Below are 24322 nucleotides of genomic sequence, written 5' to 3' on the forward strand. Positions count from 1 at the left end.
CTGAAGTTCTAAAGGTCTCTGGTTCGATCTCGGGTTTCGGCAGATGCTCCCTGTCCTTGACTCTTGGTCGAGGTGGGCTGAAGTTCACTGGGAACCAAACCCACTGTCTAATTGGCTGCCCAAACCCACATCACTATTTGTCTTCCAGATGGTGGGCAGTGAGGGAGTAGTGGTTCCATGGTGTAATGGTTAGCACTCTGGACTTTGAATCCAGTGATCCGATTTCAAGTCTCGGTGGAACCTGTGTTCCTTCTTGCGGCAGGTAAAGCAAAATAAAAGCACAAGTTTAGAGCTTCTTCTGGCGGCCCAATGAGTGATTTAGTCTTTGTGGGAATGTGAGCAAGTGCCCCCGTTGTCAAGGTTCCATGGTGTAATGGTTAGCACTCTGGACTCTGAATCCAGCGATCCGAGTTCAAATCTCGGTGGGACCTGCTTTTGCCATGAATGTGCGCAGGACCAACTTCGAAAACCTTTTTGTCGGCAGTGAGCCCCAAAAGCTCAGGTAGGGAGCATGGCTTCATAACATCAAAGCTCAGTCTGTCTAGTTAAGGAAGTTAGCGGAAAAGGCTAGATCTCTGTTTGGAGAATGCGGGCATCGATCCCGCTACCTCTCGCATGCTAAGCGAGCGCTCTACCATTTGAGCTAATTCCCCTGGCCGTAGGGGCCAGATGTCCATCCCTTCAAAAGACTCCATGGAGGGGCGTTTGCTATTGTGCGTGCAGGTGCTGTAGCGGGACGTTCCGAGGGGCTCAAAGAAAAGAGGCCATACCTCCTCTTCGCTGACATCTTTGCAGTGGCCACCACTTAGTTGTAGAGTTAACTGAAAGATCGTGCTTTTGTTTGTAAGGCCCTTCTTGGTCTTTCTCCCCAGTATATGTGTGGACTCCTGTATTGCATACACTACCTGTGGATCACTCAGGTCAAGCGGCCAACCTCTCCTTTCTGTTTCCCACTCTCAAAGGGACATCTGGCTGTTGCGGGTGTTCTCCTTAAGCTCTGGAAGAGTCCCCCTCCTTATGTCAGGTCCACCCCCAATTTTATATCCATTCATAGGCCCAGTTTCATTCGTTGGCCTTTGACATTGTCTCAAGGTGTAGAAAATCTTCCATGTCAGGTCATTTTTCTTATTTCGTCCTTGCTCTCGTTGTTCTTTTCCTCTGGTAATCGTGATGGCTGTCATCTTTTATTAGCTCATTTCTTCTAATGCTAGCTTGTTTCATTCAGCGTTTCTTTAAATGACATTTTCTGAGCTTTCCTGTTATTGTACCACACTTTGCATCAACTTCTGATTTTATTTTTTATTGTTTTCTTACATGTGATTTATTACAAATAATTGACTTGGCTTTCACAAGATCGGGATCCTGTATCAGAAGTAACTTTTGTGATCAATTAAGTTGGAAACCATGAGAATTGCAACAGGGTAAGTACTTCCACGGAACCTTCACTACACGTTAAATTTGTTATCTGCACACACACACAGACGTAAAAAGGCAGCACAGATTTGTCTTTGTGCATCTCTTCTTTTCTTTTTTTCTTTATGGTCAACGATTCTTGATATTTGACGTGTGTGCATTTGAAACATCTGATTGACCAGGCATTTTGGACGTCTCGTTTCGTCCCCATTCGGGCTAATTGGAGTTGTACTAGCATGACTGGAAATAGCTGCCTGTGGGCAATACTTGCTTTAACTTCCATTTCTGAAATCAGCTTCCTACTTTCATTAGGACTCTGCTGACTATCCTACACACCCTACAGGTGAGGCTAGAGGGTACGTACTTTAGCACTTTTTCTGCCATAGGTGCAGATTTTGTGATGCTTCTTGCGTTTAAAGCCATTTGAACAGAGATGCTCGTGGCTAGGCAGTGGATCGACAGCACAGCGAGCAGGCTCGTTGGTCTAGGGGTATGATTCTCGCTTTGGGTGCGAGAGGTCCCGGGTTCAAATCCCGGACGAGCCCTTGGTGAGGCTTGGTCCTGAGGCTCTTTGCTCTCTTTAGTGTCATGGGCGATCATGAAATTTTTGGCATATTGGGAAGAATATCGTTCAGTATCCGGCCGGTTAGCTCAGTTGGTTAGAGCGTGGTGCTAATAACGCCAAGGTCGCGGGTTCGATCCCCGTACGGGCCGTCCTCTTTTGTTCTCTGGGAGCTCAGCTCTGCTCCTCTCGTAAAGTGAGGGGTGCTCTCATGTAAATCCCTGCTGGTTAAGCCACTGGTGGGTTTGGCCGAAACAGCTCTGTTGGAAGAGCGTTAGACTGAAGTTCTAAAGGTCTCTGGTTCGATCTCGGGTTTCGGCAGATGCTCCCTGTCCTTGACTCTTGGTCGAGGTGGGCTGAAGTTCACTGGGAACCAAACCCACTGTCTAATTGGCTGCCCAAACCCACATCACTATTTGTCTTCCAGATGGTGGGCTGTGAGGGAGTAGTGGTTCCATGGTGTAATGGTTAGCACTCTGGACTTTGAATCCAGTGATCCGAGTTCAAGTCTCGGTGGAACCTGTGTTCCTTCTTGCGGCAGGTAAAGCAAAATAAAAGCACAAGTTTAGAGCTTCTTCTGGCGGCCCAATGAGTGATTTAGTCTTTGTGGGAATGTGAGCAAGTGCCCCCGTTGTCAAGGTTCCATGGTGTAATGGTTAGCACTCTGGATTCTGAATCCAGCGATCCGAGTTCAAATCTCGGTGGGACCTGCTTTTGCCATGAATGTGCGCAGGACCAACTTCGAAACCCTTTTTTGTCGGCAGTGAGCCCCAAAAGCTCAGGTAGGGAGCATGGCTTCATAACATCAAAGCTCAGTCTGTCTAGTTAAGGAAGTTAGCGGAAAAGGCTAGATCTCTGTTTGGAGAATGCGGGCATCGATCCCGCTACTTCTCGCATGCTAAGCGAGCGCTCTACCATTTGAGCTAATTCCCCTGGCCGTAGGGGCCAGATGTCCATCCCTTCAAAAGACTCCATGGAGGGGCGTTTGCTATTGTGCGTGCAGGTGCTGTAGCGGGACGTTCCGAGGGGCTCAAAGAAAAGAGGCCATACCTCCTCTTCGCTGACATCTTTGCAGTGGCCACCACTTAGTTGTAGAGTTAACTGAAAGATCGTGCTTTTGTTTGTAAGGCCCTTCTTGGTCTTTCTCCCCAGTATATGTGTGGACTCCTGTATTACATACACTACCTGTGGATCACTCAGGTCAAGCGGCCAACCTCTCCTTTCTGTTTCCCACTCTCAAAGGGAAAGGGACATCTGGCTGTTGCGGGGGTTCTCCCTAAGCTCTGGAAGAGTCCCCCTCCTTATGTCAGGTCCACCCCCAATTTTATATCCATTCATAGGCCCAGTTTCATTCGTTGGCCTTTGACATTGTCTCAAGGTGTAGAAAATCTTCCATGTCAGGTCATTTTTCTTCTTTCGTCCTTGCTCTCGTTGTTCTTTTCCTCTGGTAATCGTGATGGCTGTCATCTTTTATTAGCTCATTTCTTCTAATGCTAGCTTGTTTCATTCAGCGTTTCTTTAAATGACATTTTCTGAGCTTTCCTGTTATTGTACCACACTTTGCATCAACTTCTGATTATTTTTTTTATTGTTTTCTTACATGTGATTTATTACAAATAATTGACTTGGCTTTCACAAGATCGGGATCCTGTATCAGAAGTAACTTTTGTGATCAATTAAGTTGGAAACCATGAGAATTGCAACAGGGTAAGTACTTCCACGGAACCTTCACTACACGTTAAATTTTGTTATCTGCACACACACACAGACGTAAAAAGGCAGCACAGATTTGTCTTTGTGCATCTCTTCTTTTCTTTTTTTCTTTATGGTCAACGATTCTTGATATTTGACGTGTGTGCATTTGAAACATCTGATTGACCAGGCATTTTGGACGTCTCGTTTCGTCCCCATTCGGGCTAATTGGAGTTGTACTAGCATGACTGGAAATAGCTGCCTGTGGGCAATACTTGCTTTAACTTCCATTTCTGAAATCAGCTTCCTACTTTCATTAGGACTCTCTGCTGACTAGCCTACACACCCAACAGGTGAGGCTAGAGGGTACGTACTTTAGCACTTTTTCTGCCATAGGTGCAGATTTTGTGATGATGCTCTTGCGTTTAAAGCCATTTGAACAGAGATGCTCGTGGCTAGGCAGTGGATCAACAGCACAGCGAGCAGGCTCGTTGGTCTAGGGGTATGATTCTCGCTTTGGGTGCGAGAGGTCCCGGGTTCAAATCCCGGACGAGCCCTTGGTGAGGCTTGGTCCTGAAGCTCTTTGCTCTCTTTAGTGTCATGGGCGATCATGAAATTTTTGGCATATTGGGAAGAATATCGTTCAGTATCCGGCCGGTTAGCTCAGTTGGTTAGAGCGTGGTGCTAATAACGCCAAGGTCGCGGGTTCGATCCCCGTACGGGCCATCCTCTTTTGTTCTCTGGGAGCTCAGCTCTGCTCCTCTCGTAAAGTGAGGGGTGCTCTCATGTAAATCCCTGCTGGTTAAGCCACTGGTGGGTTTGGCCGAAACAGCTCTGTTGGAAGAGCGTTAGACTGAAGTTCTAAAGGTCTCTGGTTCGATCTCGGGTTTCGGCAGATGCTCCCTGTCCTTGACTCTTGGTCGAGGTGGGCTGAAGTTCACTGGGAACCAAACCCACTGTCTAATTGGCTGCCCAAACCCACATCACTATTTGTCTTCCAGATGGTGGGGGGTGAGGGAGTAGTGGTTCCATGGTGTAATGGTTAGCACTCTGGACTTTGAATCCAGCGATCCGAGTTCAAGTCTCGGTGGAACCTGTGTTCCTTCTTGCGGCAGGTAAAGCAAAATAAAAGCACAAGTTTAGAGCTTCTTCTGGCGGCCCAATGAGTGATTTAGTCTTTGTGGGAATGTGAGCAAGTGCCCCTGTTGTCAAGGTTCCATGGTGTAATGGTTAGCGCTCTGGACTCTGAATCCAGCGATCTGAGTTCAAATCTCGGTGGGACCTGCTTTTGCCATGAATGTGCGCAGGACCAACTTCGAAACCCTTTTTGTCGGCAGTGAGCCCCAAAAGCTCAGGTAGGGAGCATGGCTTCATAACATCAAAGCTCAGTCTGTCTAGTTAAGGAAGTTAGCGGAAAAGGCTAGGATCTCTGTTTGGAGAATGCGGGCATCGATCCCGCTACCTCTCGCTTGCGCCTACTGCTTTCCACCGACTGAGCCAAAGTAAGCCCAAAGTAAGCCCACATGAGCCAATCGCGTTTCTCTTGTGGCTTACTTTTGACCAATCGCGTTTCGCCTGTGGCTTACTTTTGACCAATCGCGTTTCGCCTGTGGCTTACTTTTGACCAATCGCGTTTCGCCTGTGGCTTACTTTTGACCAATCGCGTTTCTCTCCTGTGGCTTACATTTGACCAATCGCGTTTCGGCTGTGGCTGACTTTTGACCAATCGCCGGCCGCTGTTATTGTCATCTTTGCAATAGGTAAGGACATTACTTCATTATTGAATATCGGTCATTATTTGTTCATATACAGTGTGTTTTTTGGAAAATAAAACGTGCCAATATTGCTAGCATATGTATAGCATACGTTTTCCTCAGTACCTGTGAACCTGTAACTTTTCACATGATAAATGATCAGATAAGATAAATCATCGACCGTCCGCTAATTAAGCTATGTTGCTGTCAACAATGATGTGTGTATTGTTTGTGAAGTCATGGTTTCTGGGCCCTATGGCTGAAATTAATAATGATTAAACAATTTACATTTATATTTGGTAATAACACATAATAACAACACACACATTTTAATTGTAAAAATTGTTGTGGAGATAGGGAAAACTGCATTTACCAAGAAAAAATTAATATTTTCTAAAATAAAGTAATAATAATGACTTTTTGGTAAATAACATTGAGAGTCTTAACTTAAAAAAAAAAAAAAAAAAGCCCAGATTTATCCATATGGGCCAAAGTATGTGGGAATAGTGCTCATTTTAATTTGGGTAGACCAAAAAAGTGAAAAACACAATGAAAAATGCCTGAGATTTTAAGAGGTTAAAGCACCTGGTGTAACCCTGGGGTAAGAGGACAGCATTTGAAGTATGGGAATGTGAGTCGTCAGGAGACTGGTCTATATTTGGTAGCCTGGTGTGTGCATAGTCATGGTTTAAGATGACAGTATTGAAATTAGAAGGAAATTTCAGACTTCATATTGACTTTACATATTTAATTTATCAGGAATTCCTGTACTTTGTAGAAAACTCATCTTCAGGACAGTTTATGTCATGCCTATGTTTATTACCACAGTAATATAGTTTATGTGTAGCTTGTTAAATTATTGTTACACACTTAACATACAGGTGTCTTTCAGATTGTAAAAGGTAATAGTCTTTTTCTGATTTTAATTTCAGAAAATGTATGCGTACCCCTTTTTTCAACGCCAATCGGCAACATCAAGCCGACTCCTCATGGCGCCTTCGGCGGAGGCAAAGCGCCTTGAAAATGTGGAGTCTGGAAGGGCCAAACCTAAGGAGGAGGTGCTGGCAGAGGCCAGTACTTTTGTCAGCACAAACGGTGGAGACCCCAGTGACCAGTTTTTAGTACTGGCTCACTGCAAACTTCAGTTTGGGAAGTACCAGGGTCAGAGATTTAGATGGCTCCTGGAAAACTCTCTGGGGTACGCAGTGTATTTGGTGCTCAGCATTTCCAATGAGACAGCGCAGACAACCCCCCTGTCAGAAAATAAACAACTGTTCCTACAGTACACTTCTCAAATTAGAGAGATGGCAGAAGAAGTGGAGAAATATCAGAGGAAGCAGGAAATGCAAGCAGAAGCCCGGGCAACTGGAGACCAGGGCTGCTTGATGGTGGAGTTTGGTGACTTCCAGGGCCGGTCCATGAAGGATGTTTATGAGGACCAGAGCAAGGAGGCCCAAGCCCTCATCAGGTACCTGGTTAAGGCAGATGCCAGGCCCAAAACCAACATGGCCATTTTCAAGACATATGTCCTGAAAAGACGGGCTTCTGCTGTGGGCACCAGCGTACGTCAGCCTGCACCTCATGCTGCAACCTCCAGTGCCTCTGCAACTGAACCTGCAGCTATCCAAACTGGTGTACAGCAGACCGCCACTGTGAAAGCACTGTTGGCACGTGGCAAACATTTGTCTCCTTCACAGTTGGCGAGAAAACTCATGTCACCAGTTAAACACTGTGAGTAGGAGTGTGAATATTGAATTTTACCTACAGCAGTTCTACATATATTAATTTATCATTATGGCAAACTTGTCCACTTGCTGTTTCCAGATCCATTACTGCAGTCCACTTTACCTCCTCCAGCAGCAGAACCCCCAGCCAAACATTTGGCCCGAATGCAGCTTTTTGCTACTGGTAAGTAAGCACCATCTTACTTATGTTTGTCTCTGTGTATTGTTCACATTGATAGTTTTAACATTTGTGCTCCAGGCACTTCCGTTCCCACTGTTGAAGATGACGATGAGGAGCTGGTATTTGCTGCATCACAATGTGAAGCACAGCTAAATACAGGTGTGGCATATGACACAAATGCAAATATTATAAGAATGTTTTGTGAAAACACACTGAGAAGCGTTATTTTTTTGGGGAAAATAATCAACATTTTAAAATATTTTTTGTTTACAATACAGAATTATGTCACATCATGCCTCAAGCGGGATGCATTCTTTGAGTGCACCTCTTCAAAACCTGAAGGATGTCCAAAGGTGTCAGTGTATTTATTTGCGTTTCCGAACTTACCCGTTGTTAAACAATCACCAGATAACTTTTTCACACCGCTTGCTCTTCTCACTCACTCTTCAGCTCCCCCTGAGCAGACAGGATGGTGGAGATTCATTGTTCTAGTGATTAGAGGAACAGTTTTTCCTTACCTTACTCTATCTGTGTTTATGCTTCATGTCCGTGGGCATCGTTGCTTTATACTTAATTCATCACACCACATTTTCCTTCCTCCATTCCATCTGATTCTCAATGAGCTGCATTGATTCCATACTCCTTACATTAATAAAGTGTATGCTGTGTTCTTTGCTTCTTAACACTAGTACCACTTTCTTCACTGTCATTCCTAAATATAATCATACTAATTATGAATACTTGTCCAAAAATACTGCTTTGCAGGCTGTTTGTGGGCTGCATTTATGGCATATTACTATCAAATGCAACAGTCATCCTTATTGTTTTTTTTACTATTCACTCAGAGGCCTGTGCAGGTCCGTCTCCATCAGTGGAAACGGCCAAGACACCAGACCTTTCACATCATCAGCCACCAGCTGAGCTTCCAAGTCAGCATGAGTGGATCCGGAACACACTATTTAAGGCCAACCCACGAACCGGCAAGCCTGAACTAGTGTCCCAGCTGAAGCTTTGGTGGTATCCTCCTCAGCCCCCTTTAATTAACACTCAGCCCCCCGCCTCACCCGACCTCTTCTTCTGTCGGCCCCTTTTCTTATGGATGCCGCTGAAGATGTGGTTATTTCCTCTTGTCTGTGGTCGTCCAGACTGTGGTAAGCACAGACTAACAGCGGCAGGACTTTACCGTACCGTGCGTAAGGTCTTGGACATCGATGGGTGGTATGACCTTGCCACTGAGTATCTGGAGTGCAAACGCTGCAAAAAGAAATATCCTGCCTGGTCCGAGGACATCCTAGGACAGCTGGATATGGGCCACCGCAGTCAGTTTCCAGCTTTGCTGACATACAGGTAATTCATAATGACAATCATTCATTATAAGGTGCTTTTATATGTGTTATTTTTTTACCAACTAAAGCATTTGCATGATTATACTGTTGTTGTTTTCTTAGATACTCATGTGACAACCGGGTGCTGAGGATGATGAGGGAGAGGACACTGGGCAACAGTGTGACTCAGCTTTACAAGAAGCTGATGGAACAGCACAGTGAGGCATGGACACAGCGTGTCTTGCAGTACCTGACTGCCTGCGAGCCATTCACAAGGTCCTCCCTTGTGCAGCCTCCTGTGTTTCCCGATCCTCCCCTTTTACCTGCCCTGCCTAAACCTAAGTGGCTGTTAGCTGTGTACGCCAGGGATGTTCTGGGGCGACTGCACGAGGTCAAGGCCAAAATTACATCTGTCTTTGGCTGTGTTCTCAAGATGGATTCGACAAAAAAGGTATCACAGCCCTGTTTATATCCAGAAATTTGCCAGACATGGATATTTGTGTGATATGTGTACGTAAAGAACACAGTTTTTGACCCTTTTATTTTTCCCAATAGGTCACAAAGAAACTTGCTGGTGCTGCTTCAGGAACAGCTGCCTGGTGCACAAATGTGGGAAACGAACACGGCCAGGTCCTTGTCTCTGTTCTGACAGCCGCTGAGGGACATGGACTGGACCCCATGGCAGCTGGCCTGATGAAACGCTACCGGGAGGCAGGAGAGGCAGCCCCAAAAGTGATGTACGTGGACAGAGACTGCTGCAGTCAGCACGGCCAATCTCGGGTGAAGATCATGTTTTCGGAGTGGGATGAGCTTGTAGTGCGCCTCGACATCTGGCACTTCATGCGGCGATTTGCTGCAGGTGTCACGACAGAGGCTCATCCGCTCTACGGGATCTTCATGGCACGTCTGTCCACGTGCATCTTTCAGTGGGATCCAGAGGATGTGGCTGCTCTTCGCTCTGCAAAAGAGGGTGACCTGGCGGCAAAGAATACTGGCCACATCTCAGGAAAGGCAGTCAGTGCGCGCATTACCCGGAGGGAGTTGGCACTGCACTGCCGGAGGAGGACCAGGGGGGTGGAGGAGACCACCAGACTGATTGGATCACTGATTGATCAGTTTGACAGTGCGGATGGGAAGGACACCCTGGGAGTTCTACGATTATTGATCCAAGTAAAAATAAAAAAATAAAAACAAAAATCCCAGTTGACACAACTCGATTTAGTTGAATGGACTAGAAAATAATAGTCAAGTCAACTTAATCAAATTTGTTAACTGGACTAATTCCACTCTAATGGGAAGTTGTTTCAACAAGAAATATTTTGTCAAGATAACAAAAAAATTTTAGGCAGCGGGGTAACAAAATATTTTTAGTTGACTCAACAAATTCTTTTTTACAATGTAGTAAACTCAAAAATTTTTTTACACACTTTATTGATTTCTGTAAGATTGTCCAAAACTATTTAAAAGACTAATACATCACACTTAGACATCAGCACTCTTATACAGACCTCAACAATGGTGACAATCACAAAAAAAAAAAAAAACACTTGCAGCAATGCATGATGGGAGTCATGAATGTGATTTGTGTGCTGGCATGAAGTATGACACCATTGTTGTGTTTCATATGCCGAATGTTGATGTCTGTAAGTGTATTGATGACACAAAACATGTTATAAACAAAAAGTTAACAGTGACGGTATTTGTACATCCCCAAACATCAACATTCAGCATCTGAAGTGCAACAATAGTGTTACAAGTTATTTATTTTCACGTTGGTTGAGTTATTTAAACCACTTTAATGCAGTCATTTGTCTGTCACTAAAACAGACTTGTTGAGCTGTTTTATCAATGCATAAATGATTTCCTGAAAACACTGCTGCAAAAGCACCAACTCAAAAAAAGTCAAGGGTCAAGAGCCCACTAAAGCAAACATTTTCAATAAGACATTAACATGTAAACCTCTGTTAATTCTCAATAAGATTTTCTGTAGACGTCTGACAGAAATAAAGTCAATCTGCTTAGTAATATTGTAAGTGAAGCTGGTAATGCTGTTTGTGGAGTTGTTCAATCAGAGCTTGTCTTTTATCTTCTGTGACTAAAGCTAATTAGGTTAAATATAATATGTCCTGAAAATAGTACAATAATCAGATTAGACAAAACTGCTGAAATTCTTAGAGTCAATATATTGTGCACTGGGATAACTTTAATGTTTGAGCATAGCAAGAAAACGTGTCTGTTTACATTCTTGCTCTTATTCAGAGGATACTCATGCAGAAACAGCAAGGACCTCTTTGCAGAAATGGGCTATGCAACAGGAGAGATTAAAAGTCATAAAACTTACCCCATTTAAGTACAAGGAATTCAGGAATTGTTGTAGTTAGATGCAAATGAAACAGTGACTGAAGAAACAAAGTCAAAAGTATATGATTAAGACAACAAATACCTTACGGTATGCTAGACATAGGGTGTTTTACAGAAAGGTGTAAAGCGAGCAACATAGTCTTCATCAGTGTTACGCTCCACGCGTGTTTTGTTTTTATTGATCTGTGCACGTCAGTGTACTTGGCACGTGTTGGTGGTTGTGCTCATTATCTTCTCTCTGTCTCTAGTTTACTCTCTCTGCTCGCAGGTTGCTGTGATTGGCCGAGTCGGACATCAGTCATTATTAAGGGGGCGCTTGGGAGCCAATTGGAGGCTGCCCAGCTGGTTAAAGGGATGGCGTGTTCATTCATGCTTTCTCTCCGGAGCGAATTGAGGACTCTCATTAGTGAATCGAGCTCTTTGTAGCGAAAGGAGTTTTCTGTAGTGAACGGAGTTTTTGTGTATGTTTCTGCCCGCGAATTGAGTGGTGTGCTATGTGCTTTGTTCTTTGTACTTCTAATAGGTTTCGCTCTAACGTGGGCACGATTAGTTTGATGTGTTGTCTAGCTTTTTCATGTGTTCAGAGATATCGATTAATAACTGACATTTTGGGAAGAGAACGCAGGTTAGTATATCGCGATATACACTGCACCCGTAGCAGATGATTGTCTAGACACACCAGGTAAGAAGTGAGCGCCATCCCCTGTACTTTTGTTTTTGTCAGGTAGTTTAGTTAGGGTGCCGGATGCACCCGAAGATTTCGGTTTATGTTCTACATTTTTGTTTTGGTTAGATTAGGTTTAGATTAAGGATTGTTTTGTTATATTTTGTTTTTTCCTTTGGCGCCGCTTTTGTTCTTTTCCCATTTATTGTTTGTTTTGTTTACATTATCTCATTGTACATAGCGCACACTATTATTGTTGTTTTTTGACTGGGTCCAGTGGCCTTTCGGCTTGTTGTAAATAAAGCCCAGTTGACTTTTCCCTTTGAAAGAGTCTGTCATGTGTTCTTCCACCATAGTCCACCTTCAGCAGTACGTTAATATATAAATGTTGCGGTACATGCCCTAGGCCTTTTTAAAGTTCGTAACATTAAATGGGGGCTCGTCCGGGATATTCAAAATATATATATATATTTTTTTCCCGAGATATTAATTACTGCTGGTGTGGATGGTGAAATGGCCATGTTCAGTTTTTTTTGAAGAGTTAGTGTTGTGCGAGGCAGTAACTAGTGTGTGGGGTTTTAAATGTTAGCTTCAGGAGTAAGTATGGCTGATTTTGATTTGGACACCTTTGTCAGTGCACCTACGGTTGAGCAGTTAGATAGATGTAGAAAAGATGATTTGCTGCGTATCGCTGCTCATTATCAGATTGCTGTTTCGAGGCAGCAGCTTAAAAGAGAGATTAAGTCTACTGTTTCCCAAAGGTTGGGGGAACTAGGTGTTTTAGTAGTGCCTGCAGTAGTCGGTGAAGGTTTTTTTGGTGCTGACGGTCGCCCGGGCGAGGAGGAGCAAGGTGGAATGGCTGAGGTGGAGGATTCGGAGGCCAAGGCCGCTCTGCTGCCGCCCTTTGAGCCTTTTTCTCCGGGCTCGGCTAAGTCTGGAGGAGGTGATGTGCGGCTTAAAGTCCGCTTAGCGCGAGTTCAAATGGAGGCGCGCGAGCGGGCAGAAGACCGTCGGGCTGATATGGAGTTTCGACTTGAAGTCCGCAGACTCGAAATCGAGGCGGAGACGCAGGTTAAGCTGCGTGAACTGGAATTAAGTGCAGCCAAAGGGACACCTGTTCCAGTTGTGCAACCCTTACAGCCTGCTGACGTTTCGGCGGGGGCTGGCTCGGTGGGGACCAACTTCTAGGTCAGTAGACATATTTCTCTTGTGCCGCAGTTTCGGGAAACAGAAGTTGACTCATATTTTAGGGTGTTTGAGCGGATTGCATCCACACTTCATTGGCCTAAAGAGGTTTGGCCTTTGCTGTTACAGTGCAAGTTAACCGGTAAGGCTCAAGATGTTTGTGCTACGTTGTCAGTAGAGGATAGCGTGAATTATGAGGTAGTGAAAGCTGCAATTCTGCGTACGTATGAGTTGGTGCCAGAAGCCTATAGGCAACAGTTTAGAAGCCATAAGAAAAATTCCAGTCAGACATTCGTTGAATTTGCGAGGGAGAAAGGCATCTTATTTCACAAGTGGTGTACTTCGAGTAAGGCAGACGATTTTAGTACCATGCGAGAATTAATTCTTTTAGAAGAATTTAAAAATTGTATACCTGAGCGTGTTAAATGAGCAGAAAGTAACTTCTTTGTCTCAAGCTTCTGTCCTGGAAGATGAATTCGCATTGACGCATAAAAATGTATTTATTTCTGCGTGTTCTGAGAAAGCTGCGTCTCTTCAAGTGAATTTGAGTAGTTCGTCACGACCGAAACCAGTTAACTTAAAGGCAAAGGAAGATCGAGAATGTTTTTATTGCCACAAACCTGGGCATTTAATTGCTGATTGTTTTGTGTTGAAACGAAAACAGTCGAGTTCTGGACCTAAGAGTGCTGGATTTGTGAAACTGGTGGATTCTGTTAAAGTTGAGCGTAGTGATAAGCCTGATTCGAGCTACGCACCTTTTCTGATGGAAGGGTTAATTTCCGTTACTGGGAATTCTGCGGAACAGATAAGAGTAAAGATGCTGCGGGATACTGGGGCAATGCAGTCTTTTATTAGTGCAGATGCACTGCCGTTTTCTGAACATACTTTCTGTGGCAGTAATGTACTAGTACAGGGTATAGAGATGGCTCTAATTAAAGTTCCGTTGCATCAGATTCACCTAGAATCAGAACTGTGTACAGGTTTTGTGAAAGTAGCCGTTCGTGAACGATTGCCTGTGAATGGGGTAGAATTTATCCTTGGCAATGATTTAGCTGGTGGGAGAATCATGCCTTTGTTGGAAGTTTTTGATAATCCAGTTGTGTCAGATCAGCCTGATGAACTGTTGAGGTCTTACCCTGACACTTTTCCATTTTGTGTGGTTACGCGGGCTCAGGCTTGTAAGAGAAATGCCGTTGATGATTTGGCTACATCTTTTATGGCACCTGTTTTTATTAATGATGTTTTATTTGATGAGAGTCAATCTGGAGAAAAATCACTTGTTCCGAGTTCCTTGGGTATAAAGCTGTGCGTGACGCGCGAGAGAATTATTTCTGCCCAAAAGGAGGATAAAAGCCTTCAAAAGTGTTTTGTTGCTGCTGTTTCTTCAAAGACAGCTCAAGAGAGAAAAGCTGCATATTATGTGGAGAACGACTTATTAATGCGTAAGTGGTGCCCTGGTATTGCAGATGATTCTGAATGGGGTAGTGTGTATCAGATTGTGATTCCTTCCTGTTACCGACAGCAAGTTCTATCTTTAGCTCATGATCACGATTTGTCGGGACATCTAGGAATTAAGAAAACTTATCATCGAATTTTGAGACATTTCTTTTGGCCTAGATTAAAAACTGATGTCACACAATTTTGTCGCACCTGCCGCACCTGTCAGATCACTGGCAAACCGAATCAAGTCATTCCATGTGCTCCACTTGTTCCTATTCCAGTGATAGGGGAAGCGTTCGAGCACGTTATCGTCGATTGTGTCTGCCCTTTGCCTAAGTCTAAGACCGGTAATCAGTTTTTATTGACGGTAATGTGTACTGCGACCAGATTCCCGGAGGCAATTCCATTGAGGAAGATTACAGCGCCTGTTGTAACTAGAGCACTGGTGAAGTTTTTTTCTACGTTTGGGTTACCAAAACTTGTGCAGACCGATCAAGGCACTAATTTTCTTTCAAAGATCTTTTCTCAAGTGTTGTCCAGTTTAAATATTTCCCACAGGGTCGCAAGTGCCTATCACGCTGAAAGCCAGGGGGCGCTTGAGCGTTTCCACCAGACGCTGAAGGCAATGCTCAGGAAGTACTGTATGGATACGGGTAAGGAATGGGATGAGGGTGTACCGTTGCTTTTGTTTGCTATCAGAGAAGCAGTTCAGGAAAGCCTTGGATTCAGTCCTGCTGAATTAGTATTCGGACACACTGTCAGAGGACCCTTGAAAATGCTCAAGGAGAATCTGTTGTCTTTAGAGTCTAATCCTAAAGTGAATGTGATAGACTATGTGAGTAAGTTCCGTGAACGCTTGCACAAAGCTTGTTCAGTGGCAAGGGAGTCACTTGAAGTTGCTCAGAAGAAAATGAAGTGCCGTTACGATCGTAAATCTGTACAGCGTACCTTTAATAAGGGCGATCAGGTGTTGGTGTTGCTGCCTATGGTTGGGTCTGCTTTATCAGCACGATTTTCTGGACCATATGAGGTGGTGAGAAAAATCAGTAATACAGATTACGTTATCGGAACTCCTGATAGGAAGAGGAAAACTCGTGTGTGTCATGTGAATATGTTAAAGACTTTTCACAACAGAGAAGCTGTCCAGAATGTTTTACTTGCAGATGAAATTACTGTCCCCGTGTCTCTTGTTTTAGTAGCTTGTGCTGCTGTAGAGATTGCTGATCCGGAGGATGATGGAGTAATCTTACGTCACACTTATCAACAATGTGCTCGACTTACGAATTCTGAGGTATTAACTGATTTTGCGCTTCATGTGTCTCATTTATCTGAACAACAAGGATGTGATATTATGCACTTGGTTAATGATTTTCCTGCCTTGTTTAATGATGTACCTTCTCGCACTACAGTGTTAGAGCATGACATTAACGTGGGTGATGCTGCTCCGATCAAACAACATGGGTATCGCGTGAATACAGCGAAAAGAGCTCTTATGCGGAATGAGGTTGAGTATCTGTTAGAGCATGGATTTGCTCAATCCAGTTGTAGTCCCTGGAGTTCTCCGTGCTTATTAGTGCCAAAGAGCGACGGTACTGTGCGATTTTGCACTGACTATCGAAAAGTAAATGCCGTAACTGTACCGGATTGTTTTCCATTGCCCCGCATGGAAGATTGTGTTGACAATCTGGGTTCAGCTTGTTATGTCAGTAAACTAGATTTGTTAAAAGGTTACTGGCAAGTTCCTCTTACGGCTCGTGCTTCTGACATTTCGGCATTTGTAACACCTGATAGTTTCCTTCAGTACTCCGTGATGGCTTTCGGTATGCGGAACGCACCGGCCACTTTTCAGCGACTTATCAATATTGTGTTGGCTGGGGTGCCTAAGTGTAATGCGTATTTAGATGACCTAGTAGTTTATTCTACCGACTGGTCAGAACATGTGTCTTCACTGCGAACTGTGTTTGAGCGGCTTGAGAAAGCGTCGCTGACTTTAAATCTAGCTAAATGTGAATTTGGGCAGGCCACTATCACGTATCTTGGGAAGGAAGTCGGTCAAGGTCAAGTGCGCCCAGTGGAAGCAAAAGTTACCGCTATAGTTGAGTTCCCTGCTCCAACCAACCGAGGTGAACTCCGTCGATTTTTAGGGATGGCTGGCTATTATCGTGGTTTCTGTAAAAACTTTTCGACGATTGCGCACCCGCTGACTTCACTTCTTAGTCCATCCCGAACGTTTTTATGGTCTGATGAATGTCAGCATGCATTCAACTCGATCAAAGGTCTTCTGTGTAGTGCACCTGTTTTAGCAGCACCAGACTGTGATTCCGCTTTTAAACTCGATGTGGACGCGAGTGCCGTTGGTGCTGGAGCTGTATTAATTCAGGAAGGTAAAGATGGTATCGATCATCCTATCTGTTATTTTTCACGGAAATTCAACAGGCATCAGTTAAATTATTCAACGATCGAGAAGGAGGCACTAGCACTTTTGATGGCCCTCCAATATTTTGATGTGTATGTCGGATCGAGTAATACTTCAGTCACTGTGTTTACCGATCATAACCCTCTAGTTTTTCTGGCACGTATGTATAATCAGAATCAACGTTTGATGCGCTGGTCTCTGATTGTACAGGGGTATAATCTGGTAATCAAACATAAGAAAGGCGTCGAAAATGTGATAGCTGACGCACTATCTAGAGTTGCTTATTGCTGGATTTGATAGCTGTTTGAACAACTATATGTTCGATTTATTCCATATAGTTGGTTCTTAAGGGGGGAAGTGTTACGCTCCACGCGTGTTTTGTTTTTATTGATCTGTGCACGTCAGTGTACTTGGCACGTGTTGGTGGTTGTGCTCATTATCTTCTCTATGTCTCTAGTTTAATCTCTCTGCTCGCAGGTTGCTGTGATGGGCCGAGTCGGACATCAGTCATTATTAAGGGGGCGCTTGGGAGCCAATTGGAGGCTGCCCTGCTGGTTAAAGGGATGGCGTGTTCATTCATGCTTTCTCTCCGGAGCGAATTGAGGACTCTCATTAGTATATCGAGCTCTTTGTAGCGAAAGGAGTTTTCTGTAGTGAACGGAGTTTTTGTGTATGTTTCTGCCCGCGAATTGAGTGGTGTGCTATGTGCTTTGTTCTTTGTACTTCTAATAGGTTTCGCTCTAATGTTGGCACGATTAGTTTGATGTGTTGTCTAGCTTTTTCATGTGTTCAGAGATATCGGTTAATAACTGACATTTTGGGAAGAGAACGCAGGTTAGTATATCGCGATATACACTGCACCCGTAGCAGTTGATTGTCTAGACACACCAGGTAAGAAGTGAGCGCCATCCCCTGTACTTTTGTTTTTGTCAGGTAGTTTAGTTAGGGTGCCGGATGCACCGAAGATTTCGGTTTATGTTCTACATTTTTGTTTTGGTTAGATTAGGTTTAGATTAAGGATTGTTTTGTTATATTTTGTTTTTTCCTTTGGCGCCGCTTTTGTTCTTTTCCCATTTATTGTTTGTTTGTTTACATTATCTCATTGTACATAGCGCACACTATTATTGTTGTTTTGACTGGGTCCAGTGGCCTTTCGGCTTGTTGTAAATAAAGCCCAGTTGACTTTTCCCTTTGAAAGAGTCTGTCATGTGTTCTTCCACCATAGTCCACCTTCAGCAGTACGTTAATATATAAATGTTGCGGTACATGCCCTAGGCCTTTTTAAAGTTCGTAACAATCAGCGTAAAGATTGTAAGCCTATAATAATGAGCCTCAAGATGCCTCATTACAAAAGAGTTTGAATATATTGAATTAGTTTGAGCAAAAATCTCATAAAAAATTATAACTTTGGTTGGAAACTGGTTTGTAATACTCCTCATAGAAGTAAATGTATTGAAAATATTTTATAATATTGTTTTTATTAAATGTAGGCTAAAAGTATCACTGAGCTTGCAAAGATAAATTGTGCACATTGTGAACTATGAATCGTGAGCTCTGGACTCAGTACTGTAATCTATTTTACAAAAGATGCTGAGCATGGCAATTTTAAATTTTAAATAATAAGGACAAAATGCAACCTAGGCTCAATTAGGTTAATTATGCAGTGTTAGTCCACTAGATTAACCTCATACACGAACGATCACGCGACACCAAGCGCTTTGTCTTAGACACGTGTGTGAGTGAATTACGCCCAACCGCCACAAGTGCATAAAACAAAATGATACTTATACATTTACATTTACATTTAATCATTTAGCAGATGCTTTTATCCAAAGCGACTTACAAATGAGAACAGTAGAAACAATCAGATCAACGAGAGAACAACAACAGTATACAAGTGCTATGACAAGTCTCAGTTAGACTAGTACAGGACACGTAGCCAGGGTTTTTTTTTTTTTTTTTTTTTTTTTTTTTTTTTAAAGGATATGATTTTTTTTAGGTTTGTGATAGTATTGGTTGGTTAAGTGGGTGAGTAATAGTTTTGTCTTTTGATGTTTTTTGAAAATGAGTAACGACTCAGCTGTTCGAATTGAGATCGGGAGGTCATTCCACCAGCTGGGAGCAGTCCAGGAAAAAGTCCGTGAGAGTGATTTTGAACCTCTTTGGGATGGCACCACAAGGTGTCATTGACTTGCAGAGCGCAAACTTCTGGAGGGTGCATAAGATTGAACTAGTGAGTTTAGGTAAGTTGGCACCGTGCCAGTGGTCGTTTTGTAGGCAAGCATCAGTACTTTGAATTTGATGCGAGCGGCTACTGGTAGCCAGTGTAACCTGATGAGGAGAGGAGTAACATGAGCTGTTTTTGGCTCATTGAAGACAACCCTCGCTGCTGCATTCTGGATCAGTTGTAGAGGCTTGATAGTACATGCAGGAAGGCCCGCCAGGAGAGCATCGCAATAGTCCAGTCTGGAGAGAACAAGAGCCTGGACAAGAAGTTGGGTGGCTAGCTCTGACAGGAAGGGTCTAATCTTCCTAATGTTGTATAAGGCAAATCTGCAGGACCGGGTCGTTGTAGCAATATGGTCTGTGAAGCTTAACTGATGATCCATCACAACTCCTAGGTCTCTGGCTGTCCTGGAAGGAGTTATGGTTGACGAACCCAGCTGTATAGAGAAGTTGTGATGAAATGATGGGTTAGCTGGAACCACCAGCAGTTCAGTCTTAGTAAGGTTGAGCTGAAGGTGATGGTCATTCATCCAGCTAGAAATGTCACTCAGACAGGCTGAAATGCGAGCAACTACCGTCGGGTCATCTGGTTGGAATGAGAAGTAGAGTTGAGTGTCATCAGCGTAGCAGTGATAGGAAAAGCCATGCTTCTGAATGACAGATTCTAATGACGTCATGTAGATTGAGAAGAGAAGCGGTCCAAGTACTGAGCCTTGAGGAACCCACCAGTAGCAAGTTGTTGTGACTTAGAAACTTCACCCCTCCAAGACACCATGAAGGATCTATCAGAAAGGTAGGAGTTAAGCCACTGGAGTGCGGTTCGAGAGATGCCCATCTTTCTGAGGGTGGACAGGAGAATCTGGTGATTAACGGTGTCAAAAGCAGCAGACAGGTCCACCAAAATGAGTACTGAGGATTTTGAAGCTGCTCTTGCCAGTCGCAGGGCTTCAGTAACCGAGAGCAGGGCAGTCTCAGTTGAGTGGCCACTTTTGAAGCCAGATTGGTTGCTGTCCAGGAGGTTGTTCTGTACAAGAAACATAGAGAGCTGGTTGAACACAGCTCGTTCGAGTGTCTTTGCAATGAATGGAAGAAGGGATACCAGTCTGTAGTTTTCTAGAAGTGCTGGATTTAGAGATGGTTTCTTCAACAGTGGGCTTACCCCGAGCCTGCTTAAATGCTGAGGGAAATGTTCCAGAGTGAAGAGAGGAGTTGATAATGTGAGTAAGTGAAGGTATGACTGAAGAAGAAATCGCTTGAAGGAGGTGAGTGGGGGATCAGATCCAGTGGGCAAGTAGTAGGATGACTGGACAGAATAAGTTTGGAAACGTCCGTCTCTGAGAGTGGAGAGAAGGAGGAGAGAGAGTGTGCATTAGTCGTTGTGAAGTTATCCTCAGTCTGCGGTGTGGAGAATTGGTCACTGATGGTTCTTGTCTTATTCGTAAAGAAAACTGCAAAGTCTTCAGCTGTAAGAGTCGATGGAGGAGGAGGTGGAGGCGGATTAAGAAGAGAAGAGAAGGTTTTGAAGAGTGTCCGAGCGTCACAACAGTTGTTAATCTTGTCGTGGTAATATGATGTTTTAGCAGTGAAGACTTTTGCAGAGAAGGAAGAGAGGAGAGACTGATACACACTGAGGTCGGTAGAGTTTCTTGATTTATGCCATTTCCTCTCTGCAGCCCTGAGTTTAGAGCGATGTTCACGGAGTACATCGGACAGCCAGGGGGCAGATGGGGTGGTGCGTGCTGGTCTAGACGACAGTGGGCAGAAGTTGTCCAAGCAAGAGGTTAGAGTGGAACAAAAAGTGTCCGTAGCACTGTTCGTGTCCAGAGCTGAAAACTGCGAGAGTAAAGGAAGTGAGGATGAAACCACAGAGGATAGGCGAGATGGAGAGAGTGAGCGTAGGTTTCGTTGAAAGGTGACCCGCGTTGGAGCGTGTGCCGCTTCAGGAGTAAGTGCTAGGTTAGCAGTAATGAGGAAGTGGTCTGAGGTGTGCAGTGGAGAAACTAAAGAGTTGTCCACTGAGCAACAGCGCGTGTAGATGAGGTCCAGTTGGTTGCCCGATTTGTGAGTCGCTGTAGTAGAGACTCGCTTGAGATCAAATGAGGCGAGCAGAGTGTTGAAGTCAGCAACCTTGGGTTTATCCAGGTGGATGTTGAAGTCACCAAGCAGTACCAGAGGAGTACCATCTTCAGGATAGTTTGATAGCAGCACGTCCAACTCCTCCAAGAAGTTTCCCAATTGACCTGGGGGACGGTAAATGACTACAAAGTGGATTTAAACAGGGTGGGTTACAGTAACAGCATGTGATTCAAATGAACCGTTACCTGTAGGTTGTGGTTGAAGATCAAATTTCCAATCTTTCGATATAAGGAGACCAGTACCTCCACCCCTCCCAGTCGTACGAGGGGTGTGGGGAAACAAGTGAAATTAGCAGAGAGGGCTGCGGGAGTGGCAGTGTCCTCAGGTTTGATCCAAGTCTCAGTCAGTGCCATGAGGCTGAGACCGAAATGAGTAGCAATAGAAGAAATGAAGTCTGCTTTGTTAACAGCGGACTGGCAGTTCCAGAGACCAACTGGAATAGAGAGCGTTGTAGTAGAGGTCAGAGGGACAGGCTTTAGATTTGTCAGGCAGACCTTCCTTTGACGTACATAGCGTGCTCTCCGAGTGTTGGTAGTGATAGTAGAGATCTGAAAGCACATAGTGACTACAAGTGACCAAAAATAAGTATTTGCGGAAGAGCTGTACAAAAATTGAAGGGGAGAAAAGCAGTACTCAAGTGCCCTGTCGGTGTCCTTGCTCGGTGGAGTCGCGCAGGTAGAGTCGATGGTCTTTTCACTTGTCGGTCTTCACACGAGGAGGCTTCCACACGAGGGCTGCCGCGACCGCTGCCGCAGTGACACCTACCACTTATATATTTGCCTGATTACCTGTGATTGAAGTCAGCTAGTCACGCCTCTCTATTTAGCAGACCGAAACTGTCCAGTCCCGCGATAGGCAAACGCAAAGCCAAACGCCACTTCACATGTATTTACCAGGGTAAAAAGACACACAGTAATTAAAGCAAAGTTTCCTTAGCAACGATGATCGCGCAGTAGTCTAATGAGAAAACGAGGTGAGATGAGAAAATAATGGTGTAGGCTGATGAAGTGATGAAGATGAAATGCCGAAGGAGACCAGCAGCCTTGTTTCTGACAGCAGGCCCGGAGAGACTTCATGCGTGCAGGTTGACGTGAGTGTACAGGCGAAATATTTTGTTGATTGAGACGCGAGCGGTGCTGACGTGACAGCTCAGAAAGCATTTGGAACTCCGCCAATGTTTTACATCCTCTGCCGAGAAAACTCCAACACCTGTATATCATGCAACACTACCAAACAAACACAAACATTCACCGCAACACCAGAGCAATGCCAACGGTCTAGTGTGTATCTTGATAGGATTGTCAAACTCGCAATTGTTTGCTGGAGACAAACTTAACTATATGCAAGTAACCCAGGGAAAGTCGGGCGATAAGTCAAGCGACAGTTTGAGCAAGAAACGGCTATGGCAGTATCTGCAAACACAATGAAGGGTGAGTAGAGGTCTTTTATATTCCTTGTGTTGAGTGCCGATTGGCTAGATCTAACTGTAATATGTGACGTGGCATTAAGTCTTCCTAGTAGAACTTGTGCTGATGCTTCCATATCCCTAAAATCAATGCTTTTGTAGCAGTCTGTTGCTGGAGTGCAAAAAATGTAAATCTCTAGAAAATGGCAACAGAAAAAGTGTGTTCTCATTCTCGCTTCTACAGGAGTCAACAAGGAGTGATGTACCTTTTGATATAAACATAATGGTTCTGATAGCACACAAGTAAGGACTAGAATATGCTGCTTTTACAAAGATATCCAAGATACTGTTTATCCCTACGTTATATAGGAAGTCCTTTCAGAAACAGGACAGAAGAGTGACAGGTAAAGTTAGACATTTCCCAGCATTATAACAGGTTGTTCAGACAATTTAGGTAGCCTACTATATTCCCACTGTACAATGAATGAATAACGTGTCAGCTTAATCAGGGGGAATATGAATAATTATCATAACTAGTTATAATTAATTATAAATATTTAGATCCGCTGAAAGTATTTACTTGACATCTCGGTGTCAACTGTCTGTCAATTCTGAGAATGTTAATTTCCTGGTTAAGGAAAATAACTTTCATACTGTACAATATTACTCAGAGCATGTGACAAAAATCTGCATGATTAGGGACTTCAGTCATGAACAAACAATTAACAACCTCAAGTGTGATACAAGTCAGACTTTATTAACCAGAGGAGGAACCAAGTCATTCCTTTCAAGTCACAAGCAAGTCTCAAGTCAAATCCCAAGTCCTCAAAGAGTTAAAGGTAATGAGATAATTAAGTGAATAATTAAATGATTATTGCACATTAGTGATGCATATCTGCTGTTAACAAACAGTATCGTTGAAGAAAAGAGAAACACAAGAACTACAACTGATTTCAGCCACAGCCTTTGATGGAATCAACTGAAAACACACACACAATGCCACCGTTATTGTGGTCAAGGTTTGCTTTAGTTAGTCTCTTGACCCTTTTGACGCAAAGGAGTTTGTTTCTGAGCAATTGCAATATTGTTTCACAGCAAACATTTGTGCATTGCTGAATCAAAAACTAAGCATAGCAGATTACTTTACAATTTCTGCTTACAATTCATGAAGGAACATCATAAAACGTCAACATGAAGTGGTTTCTCTCTTTGGTTTGTTAACTGGCATTCAACTATTACAAAAAAAGCAAAAAAAAAAAAAAAATGTTCATTAAACAAACACCACCGTAATGCGTCCATACTGAACAAAAAGAAAGATCTGTATTGGCTCAAGCTTTTAGACATGAACACTTATCATACAATCCTCAACTGTGGTGACGATTGTTTTTTTTTTCATACTGCAGTGCATGATGGGAGTTTTTACTATGGTGTTACCCAGCATACATTGCAGCATGAAGCATTTTGTTGATTGTTGCCATTTTTGATTAATATGCTGGTTCTTGATGTCTGTGTGTGTCTAAGTGCTATAGTACTTCAAAAATTTTGATGCAATTTTTTTTTTCCTCCTCACTTTATTAAAATGTTCCATATAAACAAAATATAACATACAATTACAAAACATATACTTATATAACCTTCATATATATATGTATATAAATATACATACATATTGTTAATAAAAGGATCCACACAACAAATGATAAAGAATAAAAATTAATACTAGAAAAAAAAAAAAACAGAACAATATTATTAATAATAATAATAACAAGAAGATAGTAAGACAAGCAAATAATAATTAAAAAAAAAACTATAAAGCTTGGTCATCCATAACTATAAAT

The 24322-nt window shown here is 43.4% G+C and overlaps 2 protein-coding genes and 11 non-coding genes across 13 annotated transcripts; 12 read left to right on the plus strand and 1 right to left on the minus strand.

Moving 5' to 3' along the window:
* Positions 1-171: 171 nt before the first annotated feature.
* On the plus strand, positions 172-243 carry trnaq-uug. The gene has a single exon. It is a non-coding gene; the product is annotated as a tRNA-Gln (tRNA).
* A 116-nt stretch (positions 244-359) lies between these two features.
* Positions 360-431, plus strand: trnaq-cug. The gene has a single exon. It is a non-coding gene; the product is annotated as a tRNA-Gln (tRNA).
* Positions 432-580: 149 nt separating this feature from the next.
* trnaa-agc lies at positions 581-653 on the minus strand. Its single transcript has one exon. It is a non-coding gene; the product is annotated as a tRNA-Ala (tRNA).
* A 1233-nt stretch (positions 654-1886) lies between these two features.
* Positions 1887-1958, plus strand: trnap-ugg. Its single transcript has one exon. It is a non-coding gene; the product is annotated as a tRNA-Pro (tRNA).
* A 95-nt stretch (positions 1959-2053) lies between these two features.
* Positions 2054-2127, plus strand: trnai-aau. The gene has a single exon. It is a non-coding gene; the product is annotated as a tRNA-Ile (tRNA).
* A 298-nt stretch (positions 2128-2425) lies between these two features.
* On the plus strand, positions 2426-2497 carry trnaq-uug. Its single transcript has one exon. It is a non-coding gene; the product is annotated as a tRNA-Gln (tRNA).
* Positions 2498-2613: 116 nt separating this feature from the next.
* trnaq-cug lies at positions 2614-2685 on the plus strand. The gene has a single exon. It is a non-coding gene; the product is annotated as a tRNA-Gln (tRNA).
* A 1467-nt stretch (positions 2686-4152) lies between these two features.
* trnap-ugg lies at positions 4153-4224 on the plus strand. Its single transcript has one exon. It is a non-coding gene; the product is annotated as a tRNA-Pro (tRNA).
* A 95-nt stretch (positions 4225-4319) lies between these two features.
* trnai-aau lies at positions 4320-4393 on the plus strand. Its single transcript has one exon. It is a non-coding gene; the product is annotated as a tRNA-Ile (tRNA).
* Positions 4394-4691: 298 nt separating this feature from the next.
* Positions 4692-4763, plus strand: trnaq-uug. The gene has a single exon. It is a non-coding gene; the product is annotated as a tRNA-Gln (tRNA).
* A 116-nt stretch (positions 4764-4879) lies between these two features.
* Positions 4880-4951, plus strand: trnaq-cug. Its single transcript has one exon. It is a non-coding gene; the product is annotated as a tRNA-Gln (tRNA).
* A 1329-nt stretch (positions 4952-6280) lies between these two features.
* Positions 6281-8256, plus strand: LOC109091521. Its single transcript, XM_042767045.1, has 5 exons — positions 6281-7152; positions 7246-7329; positions 7405-7485; positions 7605-7679; positions 8172-8256. The coding sequence occupies exons 1-4, from the start codon at positions 6357-6359 to the stop codon at positions 7643-7645; spliced, it is 1002 nt and encodes a 333-aa protein (XP_042622979.1). The 5' UTR covers positions 6281-6356; the 3' UTR covers positions 7646-7679; positions 8172-8256.
* A 169-nt stretch (positions 8257-8425) lies between these two features.
* LOC122146550 lies at positions 8426-12864 on the plus strand. Its single transcript, XM_042765772.1, has 4 exons — positions 8426-8673; positions 8775-9102; positions 9207-9821; positions 12382-12864. The coding sequence occupies exons 1-4, from the start codon at positions 8426-8428 to the stop codon at positions 12862-12864; spliced, it is 1674 nt and encodes a 557-aa protein (XP_042621706.1).
* The last annotated feature ends 11458 nt before the right edge of the window (positions 12865-24322 follow it).

Source organism: Cyprinus carpio, chromosome A11, assembly GCF_018340385.1.
Source record: "Cyprinus carpio isolate SPL01 chromosome A11, ASM1834038v1, whole genome shotgun sequence".
In the NCBI taxonomy this organism is placed as follows: Eukaryota; Metazoa; Chordata; class Actinopteri; order Cypriniformes; family Cyprinidae; genus Cyprinus; species Cyprinus carpio.